The following is a 22807-nucleotide window of genomic DNA, read 5'->3' as shown; positions in this document are numbered from 1 at the left end:
CAATGTCATCAGTGAACCTCGAAGTGTTTATTCCTGTGACTCAGTGCAGTTTCTGTTTGATAAATAATTTATTACTGTGTTCTACAGTGTAACAAATATAACATATAAATGCTTTCTTGGCAAACACCATAGCTGTCACACTACCGATGCACCTCAAACTGACACCACTTGCCAGTGCCTTTTTACAACTTGCTTCTGTAACCATATCACTAACATCTGTGTCATGTTGCTCCACCTGCAGGTATCTGGTTCAAATCATACCAGTGGAATAATTTTTCATCACTAGTATTAGGCCAGTGAGGGGATAACCAAACTTTGCTCCAGTACCTTAAGTTAATTACAGTGGCACTGTTGGTATTCTTCTTGAGGAGTAACCTAAGTGACAGCACAGGGTTTCACCCTTTCCCTTCTCTCTCATCTAATCAAAAACACAAATATAACACTATAAAACACACACACACACACACACACACACACACACACACACACACACACACACACTGAATATCTGCAACTGAGACAAAACATTCACATTCAACGAAGGAAAGATGGCGATGTGCACGAAGAAAGGAAACCTTTCCCATTTGGTGGATTAAAGTCTCTCTGGGGGAGCAGGGTTCTCAGTCAGTAACACTTAGTTACTTTACTTAGTGTGTGTACAGTCATCCAAAAAACCAGAAAGTGTTTTACGACAAACTTTGAGTAAGTGTGATATTACACTATGGAATGATTTGCGCAATGCAATGACACATATTTATTTCATGTGAGATTGTCTATGCAGTTATACAGAGCATTAGCTTTAGAAAGAATATAGTAACAGACACTAAGTTTGAGCAAATTACAGAGTTTATAAAATATTCTGGCTCTATTTTATAAGTTCTGGATATAATGCAAGGTGAAAAAAATATGGTGTGTATTACGGACTTTCTAAAGCTTGGAGGTTCTGTGTAAAAGGTTTCTACATCACTGAGAGAACATGGAGCCATTGCAGCAATACCTTACCACAATATAAAAACAGATTGTTAAGCTGTATCACTATCCACAATCAAGGCAGGCTTGCAACATACTCAGACATATAGTGGTCAAATAAATACCAAAGAAACTGCATTACAAGTTGGAAATTTAAGTTCTGATGGGAAAATAAAATTTGTTTTCCAGTTTAGGCAAATGTTGGAAGGTGAAAGTTACTTTAGGTCTCCATCAACTTATTCTACAAAAACTAGAGCAGGACTGTGATGATTACCATAATGTAACCGCCCCAGATTTTCAAGTATAGGAGTAGGTGATATATGTGTCTAGTTAAGTACATGATACATTATAATTTTTATTGTGATGATGTATATTTTATGATTATTTTTATGTCTGTTACATATATTAATTCTATTCCATCTCATAGTTTTAAATCTGGGAAGATGAAAATTTGTATTCGTGTAATGAGATATTTGTATCAAATATATAGAACGTTTTAGTGGAAATTTCTGGAAAACATCATGAAATAACATATCTGAATTTTCAAAATATAAACATTTAGTCAAATGTTCAAACTGTAAACATTTAGCATATTAACAGCCTTCAGTACAATTTTAAAGACAGTTATTTGTGCAAACTAATAAAACTTTAGTGTGGAAAGTTCTGTAATTGAAGCCAATTACAAAAATTTTAATTTATCTTACTAAAATTTGTATCTTTTGATACCAGTTGTTGAAGTTAAACATTGAACAAAATACAGTAAAGGAAAATTTTATACTTAACAAATACATTGATAGAAAAAAACCGAGACACAAAGAAGCAGTTGTGTGACGAAGGTAAGTTTTTACAATTGAAAGAGGATACCTATCTACATCTGAAAGATGATGTCTATGCAAATTGTGTGCCAGTCGCATAAGAGTGGCACTAGTGGCACCACTATGCGGATGCAAATCAGGTTTGCTTTAAATAAATGCTATAACGGCGGTGAGTGTGCTACTTTTGATATTGGGCATGATGAGCTGATGTTAGTCATGAATACCAAGATGCCATTATCAACACCTCACTAAATTTGAACGAGGTCATGTAACAGTTACGAGAAGCTGGATGTGTCTTCTGCGGTACTGCAGAAAGACTTGGCAGGAATGTACCAATTTTACATGCTTGCTGGCAGTGGTGGTAATGAGAATGCACGGTCACCAGGATCGGGTTCCACATGGCCATGTGGCAAGAAGGAAGACCATCATGTTCAGCAAATGGCTCTGGCACATGGTACTGCATCAGCAGCAGCAATCTGAGCAGCAGTTGGCACACTGACCCAACAAACTGTTACAAAAAGTTTGAGTTATGGTTTTGGGTATGACACCAGGAGCACTCTCATGGTTATCCCACACACCCAGACTGCAAATCTGTACACAAATCTACTGCCACCATTCATGAACAGCATTCCTGGGGATGTTTTCCAACAGGATAATATGCCCCCACAATATGCTCTACAGAGTGCCAACATGTTGTCTTGGTTTGCTTGATCACCAAATCTGTCTTCAATCAAGCACATATCAGACATCATTGGACAATAACTCCAGTATCATCCACAAACAGCATTAACCATCCTTGTACTGACCGATGAAGTGCAACAGGCATGGAACTCCACCCACAAATTGACATCCTACACCTGTACAACACAATGCATGCACATTTGCATGCTTGCATTCAACATTCTAGTAGTACTTTAGTTATTAATGTACCAGTATTTCACATTTGCAATGGCTTACCTCGCATTTACATTAACCTATGATCTTGCACTGCTAATTACTTAAATATGTCACTCAGACAAAGTATTCATAAAATTTCATTATAGTACATTGATTATTTTTTGGTGTTGTGATTTTTTACATCAGTATATATGTATTTCAAATTTTTTATTTGTTTATGCTGAATACTTAGTCACACTTACAAGTTTGTAAATGTTTGATTCTTTATTGTAAATCAAGATAACTTGAAATTATAACAATACAAAAATAATTCATATCTGTTATTTGTCTATAAGAGAGCCAGTGCAAGGCAAATTAGTTAATTGTTTGAGGTCACTGATTGGCCAGGATAGCAAGGCAGTGAAAAAGTTGTAGTTGAGCAAATAGAATGATAAGATGTAAGCACCTGAAGATGCATCTTTACTGATATATACTGGTAGTAAAAAAAATCAAGCACTTTTATATGGCTCTGCAGCATTCAGAAGCACTTCATCACTCTTGACTTTTTAATTGTTGTAATTTTTATGATAATGTGAATGGTTATTGAGCACTGAGTGTTTTTATTGTTATTCACAAATAAATTTTGGCAATTTCACTCCGCATATACATGTCTAAAGTGTACTGCACAGTACTTTTAAATTTTATCCACTGATGTTCCATACCTCCATCTCTAGAAATCCATGTTTGACGCTGACTGCTCAGATAACCTGTTTCCTGTTATATTTCCTAAGCAATATTTTGCTATCTTTGTTAATATTTCTTTTTAACACCTATAGTGACTGAGGATGGTCAAATATAAACAACTGCTCTATTCAATCACCTTGTAGTGATTATGGAACACTTTGGCACTAATGAAGCATGCTGATCCCTCACACATCTACTAATGTACACTATCAGATCAAAAGTATATGGAAACCCCTATATAATGCAGAACTTATAACTAGATGTCACAAGAGGTGAACCCGCCAGTGCAAACAGAAGCTGGGAGTATTGTTTTGCCAGTAGAAAAGCAGTAACAGCAGAATGGGTCAGTCAGGAGAAGTCAGTGTTTTCGATTGTGAACTAATCAGTGGATGTCACCTGAGTAATAAATCCATCAGGGACACATCAACTCTTCTAAAGGTAACCAATTTGACTGTTGATGGTTTTATTGTGAAGTGGAAACACAAAGGAACAACCAAAGCTAAACCAAAAGCAAGCAGACCTCATGTACTGATGAACAGAGACCATCACACATTGCACAGGATGGTTGCAACAAAATTACATAAAATTGGTACTAGGAATCACCTGTGAGTTCCAAAGTGCTACAAGCAATCCAGCTAGCACGATGAATGTGCATAGGGAGTTTAAAAAGAATGAGATACATTGGTTGAGCAGTTCCTCATAAGCCAGACATTGTTTTACTCACGGCTAAGCAACGCTTGAGGTGGTATAAAGAGGTATGCCACTGGACGGTGGATGACTGGAAATGAGTGATTTAGAGTGATGAATCACACTATTCCCTGGCAATTTCGTGAGAAAGTTCAGGTTCAGCAAATGCCTGGAGAGCACTTAGCACTACCTGCCATCATGTGTAGTGCTAACAGAAGAAATGGGGGAGGTGGTGTACAGTATGGGGGTATTTTCCATTGCTCGAATGTGGTCCCCCAATTGCGATTAAGAAAATGCTAAATGCAGAAGGATAGGAACATTTTACACTGTTGTGTACTGTGTACAGTAGAGTGACAGTTCAGAGAACATAACAATGCACCCGTCACAAAGGGGAATCTGTGTGGCAATACTTTGTGGAAACAGACAGGCTAAGCCAGAGTCCCGATTTGAATCCAATGAAACACCACTGGGATGAGTTGGAAGACAGAATTTGCTCCAGATCATGGATTCCAACATCACTATCTTCTCTGGCATTGGCTCTTCAGGAAGAATAGGTTGCCACTCTGCCACAGACATTCCGACACCTCGCTGAAAGTGTCGCCAGCAGGGTTCAAGCTGCAAAAGATGGACACACCCATACTAATGTCCACTAATAGGTGGCTGGATACTTTTGATCAGATAGTGCACAACATTTATCATTTGTGTACAGTTGTTTATGCATAAAATTAAAATGGCCATTCAGAGGACACTCCCTAATACAGGCACCCAACACATAGCTCTATAATTCAAATAATTTGTAAGTTATATAAAGCTCTGAATAAGTGTCACATAATATTCACACACTCTCTTCATGGTGCTGCAATGTTCAAGAAATTTTTTTTACTAACCTTTCAATGTTTCTCTGAATTGTTGATGATGTCACTCAATCTAGTGTGTTAGGCTGGTATTCCACTATCATATTTCTTTGTCAAAGATTTGATCAAAGATATGATCAAATATTTGTCAAATTTATTTGACAAAGATCTTTGATGTGGCGCTAAAAAGGGGTATTAAACTGCCATCATATTTTTCATCAAAGTTCAAGATGGTTGACAACAACAACTTGTTATTAACCACAGCAGTTGCATGTAGCACAATTGCACAGTGTGCACATGTGGGAGAGAGCAGGGGAAAAAAAGGAAACATACCTGGGTGAAGCTGTGTGTTTTATGATGAGACAATAAAAGCATTCAACAAACCTTGTTACATGAGCTTGTAGTGGAGGATGTCCAGTCGTACATAAATTACTTAAGAATGGATGAGCATACATTTCAGTATTTGCTCAGTGAAGTGTATCCTACCACAAAGTACAATACTCACTTAAGAACTGCTATATGTGCAGAAGACAGGCTCACTGTAACACTCTGATTCCTTGCTACAGGAGAGAGTTAGGTTGGGTTAGATTAGGTTAGGTTAGGTCTCCAATTTTCTTAATCTATTTTTTTATTCAGGGTGCCTCACATTGTAAAGCGCCTCATCAGCTTCATACATCTCTATTAATTTTGTACTTGTCGGTACACACCAATTGTATTTAGTGGCCATGTTCATAAACACACTACAGATGACATAACGCTGCAGCGATGCTTGCGCTCCACGTGGTAACATGTCACATTGCAGTGAACAGAAGACAAGCAACTTCCACGATCAAATCTACAGCGAGGCCCTAGATCTGATCAAATTTATTTGACAACAGACAAGATTTGACAAAGTGCCCTATTACACCATCAAACTTCTTTGACATAAATATTTGACGTATCAACTGTGACAAAGAAACTTGAAACTTTTTGACAAAGAAATTTGATAGTGTAATACCGGCCTTAGGAGCATTGCAAAATACGAAATTATAGCCAAAAGAAGTGTGTTGGAGTGACTTTCGTTTATTTACAACTGTGATCAATGGTACATATTTCACAACCAACTGTCAGAGCTAACTGTGGATGCCTGAAACTGAGAAAACATTACCAGTGGGTCGGTAACGGGACTTATACTATTAATATTTTTGCTGTGGCATTCATTTCTCCACCTTAGCACCTACCAGCTTTCTGTATATCAGTGCACACTTTTAACTGCTCAGACAGCAGTTGGCTGTTCATGTGCCTGCGTAACAACTATCAATCCTTACTGGTGTTTGTTAGTACTGGTGATGATGATGATGATGATGATGAACAGCATCTCTCACATAGCTGTGAGGTGGGTGTGTGGAAGAAATGTTCAAGATTTTTGTGAAAGACAGCAATAGTGTTACTCATGCAAGTCCCACAGTATCTCATAAGACTGTTAGGAGTCAAGAGAGTAGCAGTGTTTGAAAATGTTGATTCAACTGACTGGTCTGTTAATACCTGGAAAAAGCACATAGAGCTCTCATTCCAAAAAATGAATGTATCATTGTTTTAATGGAAACTTTCTCACCTGAGTGTATTATATCCATTATTACAGATGGTCTAACCTTCTCCAGATCTTTCAAGAAAGTTCTGGCATAGCCACGATATGCATTTGGTGAATACACACATTCAGTGGAGAAATAATGTAATCGTTTGAAATAAGCATACATCACAATTTCTTTTTCATATGCGTATTTCAGAGGTTTGCAGCGAGGAATTGCGTCTTCGTTTGCCTGTAACATGTGAAACGTATATATCATACATGTTATTTAATTACAGGACACTATGTTTGAACAACTGCTGAGAAGAACTATACAGTTAAAAGAAGCTTACCGTAATGATTGCAGTGCATCTCTGGAGCCGTGCAATGTCTCCTCGTAGAATATTCATAAGTACTGTTTCTGCAATGTCATCCGCATTATGCCCCGTAGCAACACAGTCGACGCCAAGCATTGCTGCTCCTCTGTCTAGTGCCTGGCGCCTGAAGACACCACAGAACGTGCAATTATTTTTCTTTCCTATCTGTAAAACGTCAGCAAAAAAACAAAGAAATACAGGTTATTGAGCCGTTACACTATTTAAACACATTTTACAATTATGGTTTTCCACTGGTTTGTTATCCATGTAATCAGCCTTAATCACTTGCAGATATGAATCATTTAGATACTATTTATCAATGATGGGTTAGATTTATTTGTTTCACATTTTCATGAACATTTGATAATACTTCTGACACATTAAAAACAGATATGAACAAACTACGAAAAATGAAACTTTCTCTATGCTGTGGAGGATGTGCTTCAGTGGTTCTTTCAGTTTCCTGAAAGTGTGCATCACACACACACTTGAATCCCTATCTTTGCTTTTTGTAGGTAAATCCTTGCACAACTGACAGCCCATCTCAGTATTTGAGCGTATCACATCCAGCTTCCGAATTCTCTTGTGGACACCATCTAGGATGAAAGCACAATAGTATTCTTGAGAAAAGTGTGATGTTCCCATTTGTCTCTCAAGCTTATAAACTGAACAGTGGAAAACTATTGCAGTTTCAGAGCTGTGGGCACCAATGTGCATGTACATAAAATATTTAGTGTAGGGCAACTTCATCTAGCACTTCCGTTGCTTTACAATCCTTTCTCCTAGAAGTTTAGTTTCCTGTATCTTACTGAAGTCTTTCACAGAGCTTAGAACAGCATGAGAAAGGTGCTGGCAAATTACAGCTCTGAGTCAGGCTGCTAGATATGTAGTGATGGCTCAATTGGTAACATTTTACAAGTGAAAGAAGCATTTGGATCCATCACATTGCTTTAATCCGTTACATACACGTCTCATCTCAAATCGTTGTATCATCATCAGGCATGCATGAACTGTCTGGTCACTTGCTACATAAATTATATTGGTTTGTGACAAATTTACCTTCTGTACAATACAGGATGACCAATGCGGAATGGACATTTTTAGACTGGATAGTACACTGCTGTCGGTGGTGGGATATGAAATGTAGCAAAGTGAAATAAATCCAATTGCTACAATTTAACTACATAGACAACTATTTTTTTCTCATGATATACTGGTAGTAACAACATATTTACCCCAAATACTCAAATTTTTATTTAGGAGATATTTCATTAAAATTTCCTATTCAGCAGCTTCTTGGTACAATGTTGATTTTGATAGTATACTGATTCACCATAAAACAATTTTTTTAAGAGAAATCTGTAATTTACTAGATCCCTGTTACTCATTTGATAGCAGGCTGAATGAACCTGGGGCTGACCTGGAGGGGCTGGAATAAGGGCTGGAGCCTGGTGCTCTACATGGTAGACCACCACAGTCACCAAAAGTAAATGAATCAATTTATCAAGTAATGAATACCAAAAATCTAAACCTAAACCAACCTGTTTCACTATGGCATCCATGCTCCAACCATACAATTCTTCATATGACAAAATTTTCAGAGGCATCTCATATTCATCTCTGTTCTTCTTCACTGTTTCCAAACTATCATCACGATAACCTAAGGCAACAAATTAATTGTTAATTAAAAATTTGTTAAATGCAACACAGCCCAAACTTATCACATATTTTTTGTAGTACATCATCATTTCCACCCAGTTCTTAATTTAAATGAATACTTTATCAAGTATTACTCGCCAGTTTTGATTATTTTTAAGTGCGCAAACGGATATGAACACATCACTCTCATAAATGCATAACAAAATCAAAAACATGCATAGGTCTGCCTGTATTGCAGATTGAGTAATGTAACTAACTGATGAGAGAGATTTGGGATTTTGTTCCTAGCCCAAACACTGACTTTTAAAAAATGAGAATGTGAAAACACTCAGATGTGAAAATAGGCACAAAAATCTGAAGAGGAAGGACATGTATTAGGTTTTGAGCCACACTATATTTATCTATTTACCAAAGCTTCCTTTGCATGGTTTCTGTTCTACAGGAGTAAATTCAGTGATTTCTTTAACATGATTATGAAAGTGGGAGAAGATTGATAACAGTTGAAATTCTAGTGTCTCACCTGTTAAGTAAATAAAATAAGCAGTTTTAAGCTGAAAGTCTGGCACCAGAAGACAAAATGTGACTACTTAAACATCCGAGTGGTCAGATTTTGGAGATTTACTGGTAGACACTGGAGCTCAACAACACTTTGTATATTCCAAAGTGAGCCAAAGAAGTAAAATGAATGAATTACACTAAGAGCACAAATGTACACACTTTCCTGAAATGTAATAAATCAGAATGAGGTGGAAGTACCATCAGAAAATTACAGATTAAAAACCTGAACATTAAAATGTGGGTACTCACTTCATAAAAAAAAGATAAAAGAAATATTTTATTATGTATTAGATTCTTCACATCACTGCGTAGGCTATTAAATGTTTATGGCTGAATACCCAAGTCCTTTCTGTGTAATACCAACTCGTAAGATGGATAGAATTATTTTTACTGTGGTAGGTATTATGGAATATGAGTGATGATTGTCATATAGCACCAATATTTTCAACTCTTGCTACATTCAAAATGCATGACTCTTGCCTTTGGTTTCTGAACTGCTTTGCTTACACTCTATAACATTGCTGTTTTCAGCTAGGTTTTCTTTATTCATTCTTGTTAGTCAATCTTTTCCTCTTGGTTATCTCTTCCTTGGCAGTCCCCTCCTGGAGAACTGAAGGGACACTAATCTGGAATCTTTTGCCAATGGAGATATCTCACAGTATCTTTTGAATAACAGGCCATATGTCTTATGGATACACATTAAGTGTCTTTAATGCAGTGGTTCCATTGCTTCCCGGATCCTCATGTTGTTGATCATATTAACTCACAATGAACACAACGGTTTCTGTGCTGGAGCATAGAGTTTTTACTGAACTGTTAACAATAGCAAGTTAGCAAGTATCCAAACAAATCATCACTTACCTGTGATTCCTTCATCTACTGATAGCAAGACCAAATTCAGCCCATAGTTATGTCGTTCATTAAGGATCTTGAGAATATATGCAAGTACTGTAGAGTCTTTGCCACCTGAGGCTGCCACCGCTACTAACTGCCCAGGTTTGAAGAGGTGGCCATTGATAATAGTGTTGTGAACTTCTGTCTCAAACGCCCAAAAGAAACAATCTTTGCAGAGGGCATCACCTGTTTTTGGCCTCTACAAAAAGAAAACAAATTATTGATATTTCTGGTGATAAAGGCTGAGAAGTGAGGAAGAGCCTTCTGACCATAAAAAAGGAAACTTATGCATAAATAATATGACAAATTCATTATAAACAGATATCAACAAGTTACTAATCAGTTATATGGTCCACTCATCATCGCCATCATCTAAACCATCAACACTGATATTGCTGTTGGCAGCATTTTCCCAAAATAAATGTGAAACTAATGTATATACCATGAAGTAAACTTGCTAAACATTCACTGTGGACACAATCAGTAAGTTAAGGTATTAACTTATGCTTATATTAACTCATTGAAATCTTACTGTATAATTCATTAGACCCAGTTGGACTCTGTCTTCAGTGGCCCGAAAATTCAGTGCTACACTAAGCTCAGCCAGTGAACTGTCATTAAATGAGGTGAAAATTTGAGAAGAATATGGCTAATTTCCTATCCCATTCTTTACAAATGAGGTTGTGCTTCATTACAAGTGAACACACAGTTGTTATTTATTTATTTAGTGTATGGCAAAACGACAGAAAATGGTGATGTGTAAAACAGAAAAATAAGATATAAAACAAGCATAAAAACTATTAACAAACTCATAAAATTATAGCAAGTGAACTTTTAGAAATAACATTAATTTCATGGTGGCATCATAGCCCTATGTCCACGGTGCTTAACGACACAATAATCTTTGGAGGAGTCTTTATGAAATTGTTCCAGTCTCCTCAAAATCTTCTTACAGGGCATTCACAAATAATGTGACCTATGTTTGCTCCCCTATGCCACTCCCTATGCCACTATCACATTCAGGGTTGTGTACAATCTCCCACTTATAAAGAAACGGATTTTCATTCTGCACACCTGGTTCTGCTGTGGTTAAAGCAATTCCAGATTTTTCTTGGCAGCTACATGCCTGTAGGTGGTATTGTTGGGCCAATCTGACTTGCTGCACTTTGTCCAGAAAACTGTGTCCAATTAGATCTCCAGCACTCTTCTGACTGCCGAAGAGCAGGGCTGGTGGAAATGGTTGAGATTCCATGCAGGCTTTCTAAATTTAAGACTGGTGTGTGTAACGTGAAAAAGAATTTACTTGAAGAAAGGAAGATTAGGGTTTAACATCTCATCAACAACAAGACCATTAGAGTTGGCTCACAAGCTTTGGACTGTTGATGACTGGCAACATGTTGGCTGGGCAGACGAGTCTCATTTCAAATTGTTGTTGTTGTTGTTGTGGTCTTCAGTCCTGAGACTGGTTTGATGCAGCTCTCCATGCTACTCTATCCTGTGCAAGCTTCTTCATCTCCCAGTACCTACTGCAGCCTACATCCTTCTGAATCTGCATAGTGTATTCATCTCTTGGTCTCCCTCTACGATTTTTACCCTCCACGCTGCCGTCCAATATTAAATTGGTGATCCCTCGATGTCACAGAACATGTTCTACCAACCGATCCCTTCTTCTAGTCAAGTTGTGCCACAAGCTCCTCTTCTCCCCAATTCTATTCAATACCTCCTCATTAGTTATGTGATCTACCCATCTAATCTTCAGCATTCTTCTGTAGCACCACATTTCGAAAGCTTCTATTCTCTTTTTGTCTAAACTATTTATGGTCCTCATTTCACTTCCATACATGGCTACACTCCATACAAATACTTTCAGAAACAACTTCCTGACATTTAAATCTATACTCGATGTTAGCAAATTTTTCTTCTTCAGAAACGCTTTCCTTGCCATTGCCAGTCTACATTTTATATCCTCTCTACTGCAACCATCATCAGTTATTTTGCTCCCCAAATAGCAAAACTCCTTTACTACTTTAAGTGTCTCATTTCCTAATCTAATTCCCTCAGCATCACCCGATCTAATTCGACAACATTCCATTATCCTCGTTTTGCTTTTGTTGATGTTCATCTTATACCCTCCTTTCAAGACACTGTCCATTCCGTTCAACTGCTCTTCCAAGTCCTTTGCTGTCTCTGACAGAATTACAATGTCATCGGTGAACCTCAAAGTTTTTATTTCTTCTCCATGGATTTTAATACCTACTCCGAACTTTTCTTTTGTTTCCTTTATTGCTTGCTCAATATACAGATTGAATAACATTGGGGATAGGCTACAACCCTGTCTCACTCCCTTCCCAACCACTGCTTCCCTTTCATACCCCTCGGCTCTTATAACTGCCATCTGGTTTCTGTATAAATTGTAAATAGCCTTTCGCTCCCTGTATTTTACCCCTGCCACCTTCAGAATTTGAAAGAGAGTATTCCAATCAATATTGTCAAAAGCTTTCTCTAAGTCTCATTTCAAATTGTATTGAGCAAATGGACATGTACAGGTATAGAGACAAGCTCATGAATTGATGGACCATGCATGTCAGCAGGGGACTGTTCAAGCCAGTGGAGGCTCTATAATGGTGTAGGGCATGTGCAGATTGGAGTGATATGGGACACCTGATACATCTAGATATGACTCTGACATGTGACATGTACATAAGCATCCTGTCTGATCACCTGGATCCATTCACGTCCATTTTGCATTCCGACAGACTTGGGCAATTCCAGCAGGACAATGTGACGCCCCACACTTCCAGAATTGCTACAGAGTGTCTCCAGGAACAATCTTCTGAGTTTAAACACTTCTGCCATTAAGCAAACTCCCCAGAAATTAACATTATAAAGCATATCTGGGTTGCCCTGCAACGTGCTGTTTAGAGGAGATCTCCACCCTTTCATACTCCTACGGATTTATGGACAGCCCTGGAGGATTCATGGTGTCAGTTCCCTTCAGCACAACTTCAGACATTAGTCGAGTCCGTGCCACATGTTGTGGCACTTCTGTGTGCTCATGGGGGCCCTACACGATATCAGGCAGGTGTACCAAATTCTTTGGCTCTTCATTGTATAATGAAGTGCTGACTGAAAGAAGCCACATAAATATTCAGTCTGATCTTGATAAGATTTCAAAATGGTGCAAAGACTGGCAACTTACTTTAAATGCTCACATATGTAAAATTGTCAACTTCACAAATCAAAGAAACACAGAATCCTACGAGTATAACACCAATGAGTCACAGCTGGAATCACCCAATTCATACAAATACCTGGATGTAACATTTTATAGGGATGTGAAATGGAATCATCACATAGGCTCAGGCAAAGCAGGTGGTAGAGAGGTTTATTAGTAGAATATGGGGAAATGCAATCTGTCTACAAAGGAGATTGCTTGCAAATCCCTTGTGTGACCCATCCTAGAATGTTGCACAACTATGTGGGACCCATACCAAATAGGACTAATAGGGGATACTGAAGATATACAGAGAAGGGCAGCATGAATGATCACAAGTTTGTTTGACCTGTGGGAGAGTGCAACAGGGATACTGAAGAAAATGGATTGGCAGACTCCTGAAGATAGCCACAAAGAATTCCAAGAAAGCCTAAGTTTCAAGAACTAGGTTTAAATGATGACACTAGGAATGTACTACAATACCTATGTACTGCTCACATAGGGATCGTGAGGACAAGATTAGATTAATTACAGCACGCATAAGGGCATTTAAACAAACATTCTTTCCATGCCCCACATGTGAACTGAATGGAAAGAAACCCTAATAACTGCCACAGGGGGATGTACACCTTGCCTTGTACTTCAAAGTCTATGAACATTAAACTTAACTCTACCTTCACCGAAATATGTTGTCTGTGTATCTCTGAATTGCTAACTTGTTTTTTCATTGTGTTGTGGTACAAACGAAGTGCAGTGCCATAAAGGTTTAGTAAAATTTGGAAGCCACAGCCAACAAAATCAAATTAATAATGTTATTTGACTACAACTACTTAAAGATACACACCTGAGCACATATCCGGTGTCACGCAACAGTACACACACGAGGTCCACAATAAGTGACATTTTACACTTTACAGTTTTTTGACAGCATTAAGTAATTGAATATCAAAACACGTTTTTTAGTTGCAGGTCTGTTATGGAGCTATCTAATGTAGTGACAATTTGGAAGAGTAAGGTATTGCCATCAGCACTTGGAATGCAGTTACACTAGTACTCTTTTAGGTGCAAATTGGAACAGTGTAGTATTCAGTCAACAATTTAATCAAAAGTGGATGATGTGAAGTCACCCAAGATAGGAAAGGTAGGGGGAGCTGAGAAACCAATGCAGACAATATGTTCTAAGGCAATCGACCATTGGGAGGGAGATAAACATTACAGATGGTAAAATCCTTAATTTGCCTTACCCTAATAGCCACAACGTCCAAAACTGTCTAAGAGGCACAAGTTTGCTGTGTATAGAATCCAACAGCATGTCGTAATCAGCATGATTCTTAAAACATCCCTGATAGCTACGAAGGGCAGGGGTTCATGCAGCTGGAAACCAAGTTTCCTGAAGGGCAATGCACATAGCAGGGGAGGAGCTTAAGAGATGTCGCACCTCAGACAGATGGTGGAAAAAATTGCTACAGTTCCACTGGGGAATCTTGCTGTCAGTATACTGTGAGGGCATGAAGGCCAAGGAGGCAGGTTATGTCCCAGGGTTCCCTGCTGCCACCAGTTGAGAGGTGATGTGATCAACACACATAGGATCTGAGAAATGTGTGATGTGATCTGGAGCCTTAGGGGCCACCGGGATTGTTGCTATGGTCACAGAATCAGAACATGTGGGATCTGGCAGTGTTGGGGCCACAGGAATTTCCTTCATCTTGGAATACTTATTGTTGCCTTAATTATCCTTAGTGAGTTTGAATGACTTCCCTGAATCTAATCCAAGGACTGAAGAAGCACTATGACCAGCAGCCTGTGGTTCCTTCAATCACTGGCTGGTATCCAGTTACACAGCTACAGAAACCACAGAGGGGAGTGTCTCGAGGCAATCCTTCTGGGTGTGAGAAGGCAGATGATGGTGATGTGTGTATTGAGCATGGAGAATGGTGCTGTTTACAGTTGACATAGGTGGGAGGAGCACAAGGAATGTTTGTGTGCAATGACCATCCACAGTCTCCACAGAATTTGGTTGGCATTGCAACATGAAGACATGTGGCCAAACTCCATACATTTGAAACACTATATTCGGGGGGGACAGACATGGTCAGCAGCCCTGAGTGTCCACTGTAGGGTGCAGGGGTGCATACTGGGGGAGAGTACCAGCAGCAGGTCATGCATGCAGTATATAGACACACATACTTTTTCTTGACCTCTTGGTATGTCAGACTGTCCAGAGTCTTATGTTGCTATGTTCTCTCTCTCTCTCTTTCTATTGAGCATGGAGAATGGTGCTGTTTACAGTTGACATAGGTGGGAGGAGCACAAGGAATCTTTGTGTGCAATGACCATCCACAGTCTCCACAGAATTTGGTTGGCATTGCAACATGAAGACATGTGGCCAAACTCCATACATTTGAAACACTACATTCGGGGGGGGGGGGAGGGGAGAGGGGGGGGGGGAGGGGAATGCAGTTTCACGTCACACAAGTATGCCACCACCCTGACATTTTTAGCCAATGAACTGCCCTCAAAGCCCAAGATAAAGGTCTCGGTAACAACCATATTGTCCTTTGGCCCCTTGTGGACATGAGGGACGAAGAGTACACCTTGTCACTCCACATTGGCGCATAGCTCATTGTCAGACTGCAAGAGGAGGTCACAATGGAAAATGATGCCTTAAATCATGTTTAGACTACTATGGGAAGTGACAGTCACCAGAATGTTATCCATTTGTCACAAGCAAGCAATACCCATAACTGGGCAGGTGATGCTGTTTTAACCAAAACTGATCCACTCTTAATTTTGGATATTACTGCAGCTTCCCCAAACCTATCCTCTATAGTCTTGACAAGAATAAAGACTTTGTGGTCAAAAAAGAATCACCATCTGTCCTTGTACAAACCTGGTATTGGGGGGTGTATTTCTCTGCTTGTTGCTTAGTCCTAAGTTCCTCCCAAGGCATATCCAAAGAAGGAAACATTTTGGAGTCTTACATCTCTGCACTGTACAAATTCTTTCCTTCTGAAGAGACTGCTGGAGCTGTGTGATCACCTTCATCCACTTCATATGTAGGTCATCCACCCATAGTGCCACCTACTCTAAACGGAAGCTCTCCCCATGGGCACCACCCAGCCTCAGAAACAGCTAACTGGCCAGTAAGCTGTTGCTTGGAGCCTCCATGCCCCAGACATGATGGGCACAGTGCGATCCCCATGTGGTCACGAGGCTACCGCCATGCAGGTACTTGATGACCCCCTATAACAAGACGGCTATCACACTGGGTTATGGGCATATTGCCTTATTGGAAACGAAGGGTGCTAAGGTGGAAAGGCACAAAGGTGAAACAGACATCACACTGGGCGACCCTCCCTGGATGATGTGCAATTCTGAAAATTTTGGAACAGTGGTGGTAGGTCAAACCCAACAATGGGGACCACGTATTTATTAATGGAAAGGTGTAGAGTGTGTCAGAAGTGAAATGGAAAATTAATGTTCTGTATCATGTACGAGGTCCAGTAGGGGACTGTACCACAAAGACCTCCGATGGAAAGGCAGATAGGAAATGGGATAGTCTAAGTATAGGCTTGGAGCCCACAAAGGGAAGTAGTATTGCAAAAGCTGGAGCTCCATGGTAGGTAAGCATATACTCACAAAAGAGTTGTGAGCCCCTGGGGGATATGTTGATTTGACCTCCTTGATGACAGAATAGTAGAATTAGATGTCTAGGATAAAATTTAGGTGTAGCAAACATAACTTCATATTTGTTTGTTATGCTGTTCTCAGTACTCACTGATTTCCACAATGTGCTGCCACATCATGTGTGGCCAGTACAGAAGGAAGGCCTATGACAGCAATACCCAAGAATATTGTAGGTTCCACATACTCTGAAACCATAGCCTTTCACTAAGTGTAGTATCTCTTGCATCTTCTTGAGCAGTAAAAGGAGGAGAGTAACTCCCTTTCTGTTTTGCAAAATGTATGCATGGAGAGAGGAAAGGACTCTGTATGTGATCTTTGAGAATTAGTTGGGCAGTTTACCATTTCAATCATTTCGAGAGGACTGTGTTTCATTTATCATAGCTTTCATTTTGAAACACCAGATTCTTTTCTGGGCCGGGTAATGGATGCTCTGCCTACTAAGGTATAGTAACATACATGTCAGTGTGTACTAGTTTGCAGTTAAGAGCAGTCACACTGTCCATCTTGTGTTAAAAAATCGTCTAAAACAATTTTTTTTTTTCGCTTCTCATTTCAACTGTAACCTGATACGTATCAGAGTGCATGGTTTTCCATGTGATTGTTGAATGACAAAGATGGAGAAAAAGAAACCAAATTTATGGTAGTTCCTCATTACATTCCATAAACAGGCATCAGTCGCAAAAACAATAAATGCAAAACCCTGGCTTCGCTAATTAACATCCAAAAATTACTCTGCTCTCTAGCTAATCTTCCACAATTGCGAAGATTCCAGGTCACTCATTTATATATAATTCCAAGAAAACTTATAAAAAAACCGTGGCTAACTAAAGGAATAAGAATATCTTGCAACCGTAAAAGAGAACTGTATCTAACAGCAAGAGGGAGTACTGCCCCCGAAACTGTTCAATATTATAAAAACTATTGTGCGGTACTAAGAAAAGTTATTAAAAGTCCAGAAGCATGTGTATCATGTCTGAGATCAGTAACTCTGATAATAAAATTAAAGCAATTTGGAATATTATTGAAAGGGAAACAGGGCAACCAAGAGCACAGGAAGACTTTAGTGCCATAAAACTGAATGACAAGTGTACTAACAAACAATCAGAAATTGAAAATATTTTCAATAATCATTTTTAAATGTTGTGGAGAAAATAGGATCTAGATCTTCACTAGAAGAGGCAAGGCTACTAATAGAAGAGGCCATACCTTTGCAGTTTGAAACAACTGTAATTCCACCAACCTCTCCCTCTGAAATCAGTAAAATAATAAAATCACTGAAAAGTAAAAGCTCTTAAGGAATTGATGACATTTCCAGCAAGGTACTTAAAGCTTGTTCCCCACATATAAGTAGGATTCTCAGCCACGTATGTAATAGCTCTTTGGAGCAGGGTGTTTTCCCCAATAGACTGAAATATGCCATTGTAAAACCATTGCATAAAAAGGGGGATACGTCGGATGTCAACAACTACCGCCCAATCTTTCTTCTGACAGCTCTATCAAAAATTTTTGAGAAAGTAATGTATTCAAGAGTAGCCTCCCATATTTGTAAAAATAAAGTACTAACAAAATGTCAGTTTGGTTTTCAGAAAGGCTTTTCAACAGAAAATGCTATATACGCTTTCACTGATCAAATATTAAATGCTCTGAATAACCGGACATCATCCATTGGTATTTTTTGTGATCTTTCAAAGGCCTTAGAGTGTGTAAATCATGGAATTCTTTTAGATAAGCTAAATCATTATGGTTTGAGGGGGGCAGTGCACAAATGATTTAATTCATACTTAACTGGAAGAATGCAGAAAGTTGAAATGAGTGGTTCATGTAATGTTAAAACAACAGTTGATTCCTCAAACTGGGGGGGCTAATCAATCCCACAGGGTTCGGTCTTAGGTCCTTTACTGTTCTTGATATACATTAATGACTTACGATTCCACATTGATGAAGATGCAAAGTTAGTTCTTTTTGCTGATGATACAAGTATAGTAATAACATCCAAAAACCAAGAACTAAGTGATGTAATTGTAAATGATGTTTTTCACAAAACTATTAAGTGGTTCTCACCAACAGACTCTCTTTAAATTTTGATAAAAGACAATATATACAGTTCCGTACAGTAAATGGCACAACTCCAGTAATAAATATAGACTTTGAACAGAAGTCTGTAGCTAAGGTAGAATTTTCAAAATTTTTTAGGTGTGTCCATTGATGAGAGGCCAAACTGGAAGCAACACATTGATGGTATGCTGAAATGTCCGAGTTCAGCTACATATGCTATTAGGGTTATTGCAAATTTTGGTGATAAGAATCTCAGTAAATTAGCTTACTATGCCGACTTTCATTCACTGCTTTCGTATGGCATCATATTCTGGGGTAATTCATCGTTGAGTAGAAAACTATTCATTGCTCAAAAACATGTAATCAGAATAATTGCTGGAGCCCACCCACGGTCATCCTGCAGACATCTATTTAAGGATCTAGGGATCCTCACAATAGTCCGCAGCTCGTGGTCGTGCGGTAGCGTTCTCACTTCCCACGCCCGGGATCGATTCCCAGCGGGGTCAGGGATTTTCTCTGCCTCATGATGGCTGGGTGTTGTGTGCTGTCCTTAGGTTACTTAGGTTTAAGTAGTTCTAAGTTCTAGGGGACTGATGACCATAGATGTTAAGTCCCATAGCGCTCAGAGCCATTTGAACCATTTGATCTTCACAGTATATATATTCACTTATGAAATTTGTTGTTAATAATCCAACCCAGTTCAAAAGTAATAGCAGTGTGCATAGATATAACACCAGGAGAAAGGATGGTCTTCACTATGCAGGGTTAAATCTAACTTTGGGACAGAAAGGGGTAAATTATGCTTTGGTCACCTACCAAACAGCATCAAAAGCCTGACAGATAGCCAACTAACATTTAAAAACAAATTAAAACAATTTCTGGATGACAACTCCTTCTACTCATTGGTTGAATTTTTAGATATAAATTAAGGGGAGAAAAAAAAACATCAACAACTTAAACATTAGTGTCATGCAATATTATGTGTAATGTAATATCTTGTACAGACATCTTTTATTAACCTGACACGTTCCACATCATTACGAAGTGTCGTATTCATGATCTACGGAACAAGTACTAATCTAATCTAATCTAATCTACTCAGAAATCATCTCACAAAGATTTTTCATCACAATACAATGAAAATAAATAACTTCCAAGTATAAACGCACAATAATACATAAATATATATGGATAGGACGTGTGGTCCGCAGTGGCCTTGGGGGAACCATCGCCGAATTTGCCTGAAACGATTTCGTTAAACCTTAATCAGGATGATCCGACACAGCAAACTATTTCCTCCTGAATATGAGGCAAACGACCTAACAATTGCACTAGCTCATTCGGCTGGTCACTAAAGTACAACGTTTTTTTCATTTACGAACAGTTAGTTCTATTAAAGTCTTCTGTTCTACGAGGCATTAACGCTACGGTAGATCTACAAAACCGAAAGACTCAAGCATTCATTCTAAGCATCGTGTCATCTAACTTACCTTTAAAATTGCTCTTTTGCCGCATCCAGAAGAACAAGTAACAGGCATGCCGACGGTCTTCTGTTATTCTTATTGGTGGCCAATTAATGAACCATGTGTTTGCGTAAAACTTAGAAGCACTGCTATTCAATCACGTCCAAAGCGATAGCATCGTACTGTAACCACCGCTCCACCACCCAATCATGAAAACCACCTCAATCAACGGTCAGGCTATCTAAAATGACTCTATACGGAATTTCAGACTTTGCATCACAAAAATATAAACACACGAATTGACAGCACACAAAAACACACGTAATAAATAAGGCAAAGATCTACTATAACGAAGGAGAGGAGCAAAAATAGTGAGATCATCTTTGGTTGGCAACGAGTCATGCGCTCTGGCCGTCACGTCCCGTCAAAATATTCTACACTGAATTTCAAACAGCGGCTTTCACAAGGGCCATCAACGGAGCGTAAGCCAAGTCAGAGTTTCTCGGGAAGCAAGTTATGACGACGTCGTCGTCTGCAAACATCGGAAGTTAACCTATTTTCGCCGCGCGCTCAGTTATAATAGTGGATAATGTGTTGATGCGTGTTCTTAAGGATACAGGGTACTTATAAATGGTGAAAAATAATTTTGTATGACTTCATTAAATTCTATAATCTTTTTTGATTACATTGATATACACATTATAGGGTTTCAAATGAAAAATGACGAATTTTAAAGATATGGTCATGTATTCCATCACGCCACCTTTATTTCTGTTACAGAAATCAATATTATTCCGAAAAGCACTGTGAACTTTCTGTTTCCAGCTATTGTATTGTATATGTTGGTGACAGTGCAGGTTTCTATTGTATGTCAATGATTAACTTTGCTAATATTTACTTTTGTTTCGCTGAAGCAGTTTGTTTACGTGTTACTGGATGTTTGTTGCCCAAGTGCTACATATATTTGTGGACGTACATATCCTTTAGTGTGCAATAAATACGAACTATTCCACAAATCAAGAAATTCAATAAAAGGAAATTCTGTTATGACCAATTCACAAACAAAGCAAGCCACACTGTTGAAAGTAACCTATGTATTAGTTCTTCAGGGAAGAAACTCCCACATGGCAGGCCTCGTTGTGATTCAAATTTTTGTGTTAACAGTGACGCTGTTTGTAGTGGATTTGTTGTTGTTGATGTGGGAACGTTATCTTCTTTGATAAAGGAAGTAGCGAAATGTAAACAATGTGATAGTGTAGACTGTCTGGAAATAACTGAACAAGAAAATAGCAGGAAGGGTTTAGCGTCAAAATTAGTTGTTCTGTGTAGATCCTGCAACATACCTACCTCAAAAATGACTCCGAACATTGTGCATAATTCATATGATGTGAATTTGATGTTAGTGTATGCAGTGCTTGCAATAGGAAAAGGCTGCTCAAACGTTTTGTGGTTTGATGGATATTTCTCCTCCTCCCAAAAGGTTGAGCAAGTAGATAAAAATACTTTTAGGTGCCTTGACGGTTGTGTCTAAAGTATCTATGAAACGTGCAGTAGAAGAAACTGTAAATATTAGTGGAACCAGGGACATTGCTGTTGCACTTTATGGGACATGGCAATGTCGATGACATCATTCCTTGAATGGTGTTTTACGTCTGCTTCCCTGGAGAATGGAAAAGTTGTTGATGTTGAGTGCTTATCTAAGTACTGCTACACCTGTCATGGTAACAGTGAAGGACATGTCGAACATCAGTGGTCGAAGAATTAAGATGGTCACAATGCAGGTTTTGAGTGTGATTAAGCTCTAAAAATATTTCAGAGGCCAGTGCCCGTTTATAAAGCTAGATATACGAAGTACCTAATTGATGGGAACTCTAAAGCTTTCAGTAAAATTAATGAGTTCAATGTTTATGGTAAGACCTCAGTAACAAAACTGGGGTGTTGTGGACATGTGCAAAAGACAATGGGTGCTAAATTGAGGAAGCTAGAGAAATGAAAGGAAAGTTGCTATCTCATGGAAAATGTCTGTGTGGCCGAGGCAAATTGACAGAAACCGAAATAGGCCTACTGCAGAGTTATAATGGACTGGCCATTAGACGAACTACACCTCTGAATGATGTTACAGCAATGCAAAAAGCTGTATGGGGCACCTACTTCCATAAGTTGTCCACAGAATACCAGACCTCTTCACGGACTTTGCCCTAAAGGAGTAGATTCTTGGTGTGGTTACCAAAAAGGAAAAGAAAGTGGTCAAATATACCATGATAAGCAATTTTTGGAGACCTGAGTGACCCTGTTTTGCTTAGTAGATGTCTTCATGTAGACATTCAGAATATGAATGAAAATTTCAATCATTACATATCGGAAAGATTACCCAAGAATGTTTTTGAAAGACTAAATACATTAAAAGTT

The 22807-nt window shown here is 38.7% G+C and overlaps 1 protein-coding gene across 1 annotated transcript in view; it reads right to left on the bottom strand.

Annotated features, from left to right (window-relative positions):
- The window catches only part of LOC124787015 (cytoplasmic tRNA 2-thiolation protein 1), a 42000-nt gene extending 21253 nt beyond the window's left edge, over positions 1 to 20747 (bottom strand). Inside the window, exons 1-5 of the mRNA XM_047254306.1 lie at positions 20426 to 20747; positions 9947 to 10178; positions 8410 to 8528; positions 6845 to 7033; positions 6540 to 6744 (exon numbers count right to left, since the gene is read on the bottom strand). Of these exons, the coding sequence (XP_047110262.1) occupies positions 6540 to 6744; positions 6845 to 7033; positions 8410 to 8528; positions 9947 to 10178; positions 20426 to 20473 (793 nt within the window). The 5' untranslated portion in view covers positions 20474 to 20747. The remainder of the gene's footprint in view (positions 1 to 6539; positions 6745 to 6844; positions 7034 to 8409; positions 8529 to 9946; positions 10179 to 20425) is intronic.
- Between the last annotated feature and the right edge of the window lie 2060 nt (positions 20748 to 22807).

The sequence above is a fragment of the Schistocerca piceifrons genome, chromosome 1 (assembly GCF_021461385.2).
Source record: "Schistocerca piceifrons isolate TAMUIC-IGC-003096 chromosome 1, iqSchPice1.1, whole genome shotgun sequence".
Classification (NCBI taxonomy): domain Eukaryota; kingdom Metazoa; phylum Arthropoda; class Insecta; order Orthoptera; family Acrididae; genus Schistocerca; species Schistocerca piceifrons.
Note: the sequence above shows the minus strand (reverse complement) of the source record. Positions and strands in the feature narration are given on the sequence as shown.